This window comes from Patiria miniata, unplaced genomic scaffold, assembly GCF_015706575.1.
Source record: "Patiria miniata isolate m_02_andy unplaced genomic scaffold, ASM1570657v1 HiC_scaffold_6, whole genome shotgun sequence".
NCBI classification, from domain to species: domain Eukaryota; kingdom Metazoa; phylum Echinodermata; class Asteroidea; order Valvatida; family Asterinidae; genus Patiria; species Patiria miniata.
Window position 1 is genome coordinate 6,604,845 of NW_024037073.1, and position 9,413 is coordinate 6,614,257.

Genomic DNA, 9,413 nt, shown 5'->3' on the forward strand with positions numbered 1-9,413 from the left:
GGCAACACAAGACGACGGGCATTTTAGCATATTCATCGGGGCGTCACTCGGCGTGACTTGCCGTGGGTCTCGCGGTTTCAACGCGACCAATGGAAGCCGGTAAAAAGTGTGATAATTATCAATTAATAACTCGTGAAGGAGGCTTTTATGCAAATTTTACTGCTCACCAAAATGGATAGGAACCTTATTGATATTTGTGAGGCTTGAAAAGATTGACAGACATTGCTAACTCCAGTGTTACAACTTTCAAATATGCACGTAGCCAGGCCTATTTTTCCAATTTCAACGAAAAGTAATGAACATATCACAACGATTTTTAGCACATACTTGGATCATTATAAGGGAAATAAACCCTGAAAGTTGCATGGAGATACGGTCTTATAAACCGGAGAAATTAATTTTCAAAGATTTCGCCCGCCAACGTGAACATGTGTGTGTACAACTTTTCATTCAAAATAAAGTGTTACGTAACCTTTAGAAATCGCCCTTCGCAACTACATGACTGCTTAATTGGGCTAACATTGCCTCAACACTGCAACTATTTTTATTTTAATCCTCATACATTTTCTAAGTTTAGCCCAGGCTGTTCCTCCAAGACTACATTAAACGCTTGAGAGTGGAATGACCCCATAGGACATGAGGGTGCAGCGATTGGGGTGGATGTGGTCCAGCATGCTTTAATAGTGCTGTATATCATCATCCATTCCAACCGCTGCCTCCTTGTTCCCTCTCCTATTAGCTCGCCAACAATTCCTGGATCTTTGATCCCCTACCCCCTCCCATTAGTTACGTATTGTTTGTTGTTCATTCTGGGAATATTCTCCTCTTTAGATTTCCTGTGATTATCATAATATCCGAAGCTTCTCAGGTCAAATGAATTAAAATAGAGACAGTTAACCATGATTTGAGTATTTTGACGTGTTGGCGTTAATGGTTTTAGTCAATGTGGGCAATTTATTTTCCATTCTAAAACGTGGTCCCAATATTTTCTCTCCGTAAACTATTTTACAGTTTTTAAGCTGCACTCAAAGTCATGTATATACAACTTTGTTATTTTACGGACGGAAAATATCGGAGCCACTTGTTAGAAGGGTGAAAAAGGTGCCCACATGGTCCACAAACCTGAACGCCACATACATACTAATGTTTTAGCAAAAACGTTCGAGGGAGGAGTCTGCTTCCTTCAACGGTAAGTAGATATTATTCGCAGTGCGATATTATACAAATAAAGAATATTTATGAGTACAATGGTAAGAATAATTTCACGAGGTGACAGGAATGTTCCATTCCACGAGGCGAAGCCGAGTAATATGGAACATTCTATCTGTTCCTGAATGAAATTATTATTTCCATTGCACGAATGTAAAAACATTCGTTAGTTGCAATATACAACACCTGAATAAATCATCGTCGTCTGATTGGTCAGAGCCACCATCGATCAACGAACCACCAATCACATAACTTGGATTTATTAAGGCGTTGTATATTAATAAGGAAGAACCGTCACTGCTTTTTTTGCTCGTGGTTCCTATGAGTACACTTAATCGTCATTTTTCTCCAAGAAACAGTTCCCATTGTCAGGCAAGTCACAGATTGGCTGCATTAGGTCCACTTCAAACGTCGAACCTCTGCCGTGTCTAATTTAATTCTTTGCTAAGCCGTGCATAAATTTAGGCCCACGGTGGTGCTCCACCCCCCCCCCCTCCGGAGATACTGCGAAAACACTTTTCTGCGAGAAGGAGGTTCTCTCTCCTTCAACAGATGTAATTTTAACAATACGAGGACACAGTTTTCATTGTTTGTTCATTAATCCTACTGCTCCTTACTCGAGAAAATCATTGTCACAACATCCTGACTATATGGCTGCTTTACAGTCAAGAATACCGGTGGGCTGAATATGATGCTTAAAGGAAGGATACAACATTGCAGACATAGAAAAACGAAATGATCATATTATCACAAAATACCTTACTGGATTGTGAGGAATGACAGTCCAAAGCATCCTGTAAAGTTGTGGCTCCTGGAGTGCTGACATTTTCAAGAAAAGTTGTATTTTTCCAACGCTGGTCGGCCGACCAGCGTTGGAGAAAACTGGCTTTTTTTCAAAAAGTGCTCCTAATTTTTATTCCGCATTTTCTTTCAATTGATTACACACCTCTGAAGGGGTACAAGCCTGCTAGACGCCTAGACTGATTCTCTGACATTACAAAAATCCCCAAAGTCTATTAATTGCTCCGTTTCATCTTCAATGGGGTCAGGGAACCAGACTACAAGAACATGATTGGTTTTCTTGGTTTTCCAGCCTTTACGAACCCAAAACGTGAAACAAATCAGTGTAACAATACTTGCTATAGGACCTAAACATACTAATTCTCAAATCCATTTATTTCTGAAAATTGCAGCAAAAGCAATTTTGTACATTCCCTTTATACGAATTCGGATTCAAAAAGGCGTTGCGTGTTTCTATGTACACCTTTGAAACGCCGCCATTATGTTTGAACGCCAAAACGTAAACGGCCGACAGGCGCATGCCCATTTTAAAACGGGACGTCCCAGTGTGATTCTGAGTTGGGACGTGCCAATAATATCGAATGAGGCACGGTGGCTGAAATTCGCCGTTTGAAGCCCTGCCACTCTTCTGCCGCTCAGAGTGTTGGCGCTTGCCCACCGTCTTCAGGTCGTTGTCAAGGACGATTGCTAGTGTGGTACGAGGGCGTCCTCGCCAACCTTCCATGTCTGCTTCTGTGCCGAAGTACTCGTCGATGAATTTCAGAGCAGGTACATCTCTCAGTAGCCACAGGACATGGCCGAAGAGTCGCCTGCGTGCTTCAAGGGTCCGGATGCTGAGTGGACCACACTTGCAGCGACGATAGAGTGCCTTTTTGGAGATGCGATGTTGCCACCGCATGCCAATGATCTGTCGTAATTAGCTTCGGTGGAATGAGTCCAGTTGGGTCGTTCTGTTTATTTGAGTGAGGCCCCAGGTACCCATGTCGTAGAGAAGTACAGGGAGCACGAACGGAGTTCCTCACTCATGTGGTGACGCCGTAGCCATAGTGCTTTCATTTTGTGGAATGCCACATTGGCTAGCTGCTTACGGTGAGCGACATCTTCACCGTCTCCCAACAGTGAGCCGAGCTTCTTCGTCATGCGCCACTCATCTCCTTCACAGTGTACCTGACGCTTCATTGTAGTGTGCTCAGTCTTCGTGGAAACCATTAAAACAGACTTCCTGGTGCGGTCTGCTCCACTGTGTCGAGAAATTCTCGCGAGTAGCTCACGAAGTCAATGTTATCATCATGCATATGCTACATCAAGAGGAAGACCACCATCTCTATTGCTTCGCGTCTGCAGTTTTCCACGAAGGTCACGAAAAGCTGCTTCTAGGTAAACCACAAACAGTACTGGAGACAGGCTGTCTCCCTGAGGTGTGCATGGTGGTGTCAAAGGGTTCGCAGGTGCCCTTCTGCAGGCGGGGCGCTAGTGATGTTTCTGCTAAAAGAAGTCGTGTCTAATTCAAATAATTTCAAATTTTGGGCCATTAGTTGACGGCCGAAGTTCGACGTTTGAAACGGGCCTTAGTGCGTCTGTTTAGCGTATGCAGCTTCAATGATGAATAAGGGAATCGAAAGCAATGTCATTCCAGCATACACGAAGAAGGATATGACGAAAGTCCCCGTCCACTCGTAAATCCAACCTTCAACAAAATAAAAAAAATGTCAATATCTCAAAAAAGTGCGAGAAATAAAAGCCAAATCGACAGAAGATATGCGCATGTGTACCGTGTGCAATAGGAAATGACGATGAAGCTGAAACATTGTAACATGACACCAAACGCTATTGATACATCAATGCCAACATGTTATGCTTACACTTTAGACCCTATAAAACAACGGGCACTCTTCAAAAATATTGGGAGGGGGGGAGCTAAACGCTATTGAAAAAACAAACAAACAAACAAACAAACAAACACCCCAACAAACAAACAAACAAACAAACATATTAATATATTAAAAAACAAAAAGAATTCGAACCTGACACCAGTCCACCAAGCGCCCCTGCAACTCCAGTAAAGACTCCCTGCCAGCCTAGTATACTAACAAACCGGTCGTCTGTCGAGATGAACCGTAGCATCACATAAACAGCTTGGTACATCACCGCGTAACCAGCACCTAATAGTCCCGTAACGACTAACAGTCCGATGAACGATCTGATAAAGGCGTCCGCGACGAACAAAGCACATATCAGAGCTGCCCCGAAACACGCCCAGAATGTAATGGGCGGTTTCAGGCCGAGCTGTTGTACGAGGGGCGCCAGTACCTGACCAATAACGTCGCCAATCCCGAACGCAGTAGGCAGGAACGACGCCTGAGTGTCACTCAGACCTTGGAATTTTGCATGCGGCACCATGAACACCAGCCAAGCGCTGTATGCAAACGAGGCTGAGCACCTGCCGCAAGCAATCAAAGCAAACCTCACATCGGCAAGCACTTTGAAATCCATCGCCTCCACGAAGCGTTGGCAATACGTTTTTTTTCTCTTTTCTTGTGTGCGTCTTGTATGATTGGGAGCGTCACCTTCTTCCTGCGCGTTTTCTTCTTCATCGAGTACCGACACTTCTTGGTACTGATCAGTGTCTGAAGCTGAATTGGAAGATGGATCCCGTCGCACTAACAAGGCACACGCAACAAGATGAAACGAGATACCTCCTTGTAAAAGCATGGTTCCTCTCCAGCCATAGGTGTCGAGAAGAACCTGGGTTACGGGCCCATAAGCCATTATACCAAGGGGAACACCCATCGTTGACAGTCCAATAGCTAACGGATATTTCTCCTTGAAGTAGGAAGCCATTACAGCAAAACTGATGTACCAATTGAACGCAGCACCAACACCTGCAAACAAATTAGCCAACTTACCAATTAATAAAATCAAATCAAGACAATACAAACTGGAAAGAAACATATGCATTATAGCTATTTTTACTACTCTCTAAATTTCAAAGAATGCAACTATAGGTACCGGACCCGAAAGAGTCAATACGTTAGTAAGATTGAAATACTCTGAACAGAATGTCTGCAGTGGAAACTCGATCAATTCGATTAATAAATTTCACCTTAAAATCGTCTTGAACCGTACCTGGCTTCATGCAGTCGGATCATGCATGGAGCTATGTGTTTTATACAGTCAACCAAAAAAGAAAGTCCCCCCCAATACTTTTTTGTCTAACTCAAAAACTACTAGGCACATTTTGCTCAAACTACAAATGAATGAAATGACCAGTACAGAAACTCCTTTCCAGCCATACTCTTTGTTTGGCCCAAAGCAGTGAATATGTGTTTTTGTGTACAAGATTATGCAATTTATGACAAATGTTACCAAAAAGTTGCACTTTTTTTGTATGCGTGCAAGGTGAGTGTGAACCACAACTTGCACGTATACAAAAGTGCAACTGTTTTCGGTATCATTTGTGATACATGGCATAAATTCGTACACATTATCGCTGTTTTGGGCCAAATAGAGAGCGGCTTTGGAATTTCTGTACTGATTAGTTGTTATTTGATGAGCGAGATGTGCTCAGTAGTTTTTGAGTTAGACAAAAAAGTATTGGAAGGGGGAGGGACTTTCTTTTTGGGTTGAGTGTAGCTCCATGGTCGGATGGAGTGGATTTTCCCTCGAATGGAGTGACTTTTCACGTTTTAGATATGAGGGAGTATTATCTTATTTGCATGTTGGTCCGGACAAGGTTGGCAGCCATTTCCCTCTTTTTTTGTTCGTCCAGAGTCGGTCGAAAACTGTGTGTGTAGTTCGTCTGCGTGTGCATGTGACAGTGTGTGGAATCCAGAGAGTTACCGTCTTCCAATGGGGGCGCTGTTCAAACCGGACGATGTGCACACTATCGGACAATAGATGGCGCTTGTCATGGCGGCACAAATTGCAGACGGTCGCGCGAAATTCCAAAATGGGCACTCGTAAAGGTGACTCCAGTGGTAAAAAGGGCACTTGTTCTCAAGAAAAAGGGCACTTGTTTAAAAAGTGTTTTTGGGTAGTCACAAAGAAAGGCCTGTAACCTTTTCACGCATAGCTGAATATCAGTGAAACTTTTACGGACTGTGGTCTATACTCAGAAGGAATCATTGGCCGAAGAGAAACATTTGGTAACCTTTCCCGTTGTGTGGGAGACAAGAACGTATCCAAAGGGACATTTTTGACTCACCCTGTAGCGTATTAACATTAGCTATATTAAACATATATTTTATGTAGAATATACATATTAAAATCGATATTTTTACCTGATAGCCCAATAACGAAAACTGCCAACAGCGGAACTGAGTGTGATATCGACGCTAGAACCAAGCCCAGAGTACACATAACTCCACCCATGACGTTCATGGGACGTGCGCCTAGTAGACGAGACAGTGCTCCTACGACAGGTGCTATATAAGTGCAGAGAGTGGGAACAAATGAAATAGTTTGACCGACTTGAATGGGAAGTATTTACCCCCCCCCCACACACACAATAGTTTGTAATGATTGCCCTTTTCTATACAAATGCCAAGTGACCGGGGAAAAACTTGCTGCATTTCAGCACGCGAACTTTGTACCCCCCCCAACAAAAATAAAAATAAAAATAAAGAATGTCCTTGCTACGCCACTGCAACATGTTCATGTAGTTATGTTAAGATAGGGATTTAAGGTACCACTTCAGAATGACAGGTGCCAAGCTTGAAACTCACAAATCAAAGCATTGCAAGCCGTATTTTTGTCTGAAAATTCAAATTGTTAATCTAGAAACTTTCTGACCCGAGTAAGGCATTTTCCTCTTTCTTAAAAACGAGTCCGAAAGTCTCCTCACCGACACAATTCTGCAACATGCTATACAGGACTGCCACCCAGCCAACAAGCCACAGTTCACTGTCGAGGTCGTTGGTCATCGGTATGAGGAGTACACCTAGTGCCTTGAGCTGACCCATGATGACGAACGCATTGACGAACGCTGCGGCCACCATGAGCCATCCCCATCTATCCTGGTCGTAATTTACCGTCACGGGTTGCTGACGTCCCGCCGATACCATTTTTTTGGCAAAATCACAGCACGAACAAACAGACGATTGCGACTTGCTGTGATGCTATACAAAACGTGGATGTTGATACCCTTGTATTGTAGGCCTGGCCTATACTCATCGGTTCACCTTCGTCGATGTTCCTGCGCACCCAAAATATATCTTTATTGTATCAATTGTCAACTGATTGCCACCTTTTTTACTTTGATAAACTCCTCACAACAAAAGTGTTAATTATGAGTTTGGACACCATGTCGAAGCGCCAGATCACCTTTACTACCGCCAAGGAGATTATGTTTTCATCGGACTTGGTTAGTTTGTTGGTTGGTTTGTCTGTTAACAATTTTACTCAAAAAAGTTATGGACGGATTTGCATTAAATTTGTTTCAGGGGTGGTCCTTGGTACAAGTACAAATCGATTAGGTTTTGGATGTGATCCAGATCTGGATCTGGATCCAGGATTTTTAAAAATGATTCTTCACAATTTATGCGAGTATTTCTTTTGGGTGTATTGACAATAAGGCGGGGAATTGTTTAGCCTTGGCGGAGGTTTGCGCTCTCTGAGTGCTTTCTAGTTTACTACTTGATTCAGCTTGGGGAGTCACGTATAGATCCAAACTCACATACTTTCTACACAAATGAAACCATTGTTATGACGTCACACTAAAAGTGTGGAATCATATCTACTAATCTTTAGTAAAGTCTGGATTCAGACCTACAAATCCACACTATAAACAATACACTTTAAAACAATGTACAACATGTTTGACCAGGGAAACATTATCACCACGGTTTAACTCATTTTAAATACAGCATTCAAAACAACAATTAAAGACATTTTGGGAATTGGAGACCCGGCCTATTCTCCTCTATTGTTCAACGTCCCCTTTTGAATGCAGAAACAAACTCACGCACTTAGCATTATTGGGTTTATGGGGTACCAGGTTTGTTTCCATATAGGAGTGTGTTTTGTTTATCTCTGCGTGCGCGGTCCACGGCCCCTTGAGCAGAAACATACAGTCCAGATAACGATTTGTTTTAGCGCCGAGATGCGAGATGCGACGTATGGGGAGTTTTAATTTGCAGTTCAACCAATAAAACGGTAAGAGGCACTGGATTTTAAGGAGTCCAAATTTCATGTGGCACTGAAAAAGTGTTTAAGGCCAGCTAGCCATGTCTTTATCATCCGTTTAAGACCGGCCATGTAACGGCCTCTCGACCAATACGAATGGGCAAACTGTCTTGGGTATTTATGAATGATCGTTTACGTCGTTTCGTATGAATAAAAAGGAGTAAATGCTTCAGATTTCAAATATGCACTTGCGTTGGAGCAACCTTGAAATATTATAAAGTAAATAATTCTGTCCAAACAAATTACTGCATTTATTAATGTTAATTGTGAAAACTTAATATTAACAAAGTTATAAGGACCAATAATACCAAACGGTAGTTCGTGTCGTATGAATAAAAACTGGCATTTGCATTTACTACCATTTTTTTTTTAGCATATACTCCCATCTGCATGAATACAAATTTAGCAAACGCTTTTACTGAAAACCATTTGCTCTTGAGTAAATGGCCTGCACAATGTAAAGGTTTACACGTTTATAAGTTTGCAGAAAATATAGTTATCGTAAACCGAAACGGAAAGCAGCACGTGTGTGCGCAGCGCGTATACTCGGTGCGCCTTTCTAGCTTCGCGCGCGATAACTCACGTGCTGGAGGACAGATACATTTAGCTGTAACGAATGACAAAAGTGGAGATGTTGCGTAGCACTGTGGAGCATAATTATGACATAAAGTTAAAACTAAAACAGTGCTCACAGGAAAATAACTCCCTGTGCTCTTTGATGCTTGCTTCCCACAGTGCACGATACCACACTTTACTGAACCGGTGTAGCATGAATTTAGGTTTTAAGAAATACGGACTCATTGGTGGTACTGCGCATGCCGTGCATAGATAAATAGAAGAGGGACCGGTCACGTGAGAGGGTTTAACCAATAAAACGGAAAAAGAGTCATCCGAACGAACATCTTTACATGCCCCTTCAACACATCTGGCAGATCATTTAATGTAGATGACGAACAAAATTGGGCCCAACCCACGGAATGCCGCTTATTAAAGACGTCTGCCCATGAAGACTTGGTCCTATTGACTACCATACACTACCTCCTCTCTGCAAGGAAACTCTGGCTCCATTTCAGCAGGTTTCCACTTAAGCAATGGGCTCTGATCTTCTTAAGGATATGTGTGGGTCGGAGTCAAAAGCCTTGCCGAAATCAAGATAGGCCACATCAACACCACCTTCCTCGTCAATCATACCTCACCACTCATTCAAAATGTCAATCAGT

At 42.6% G+C, this 9,413-nt stretch overlaps 1 protein-coding gene across 1 annotated transcript; it reads right to left on the bottom strand.

Annotated features, from left to right (window-relative positions):
- Positions 1–2,285: 2,285 nt before the first annotated feature.
- Positions 2,286–7,199, bottom strand: LOC119742644 (monocarboxylate transporter 13-like). Its single transcript, XM_038218781.1, has 4 exons — positions 6,854–7,199; positions 6,291–6,434; positions 4,035–4,892; positions 2,286–3,697 (listed from the first exon to the last, which is right to left on the bottom strand). The coding sequence occupies exons 1-4, from the start codon at positions 7,071–7,073 to the stop codon at positions 3,579–3,581; spliced, it is 1,341 nt and encodes a 446-aa protein (XP_038074709.1). The 5' UTR covers positions 7,074–7,199; the 3' UTR covers positions 2,286–3,578.
- Between the last annotated feature and the right edge of the window lie 2,214 nt (positions 7,200–9,413).

Excerpts from the sequence above, each read along its gene's own strand:
- LOC119742644 (XM_038218781.1), bottom strand. The coding sequence starts at position 7,073 with ATGGTATCGGCGGGACGTCAGCAACCCGTGACGGTAAATTACGACCAG. Across the intron at positions 6,435-6,853 it reads CATGTTGCAGAATTGTGTCG|CACCTGTCGTAGGAGCACTG; the intron begins GTGAGGAGACTT and ends GCACTTATATAG. Across the intron at positions 3,698-4,034 it reads GCTTGGTGGACTGGTGTCAG|GTTGGATTTACGAGTGGACG; the intron begins GTTCGAATTCTT and ends ATTTTGTTGAAG.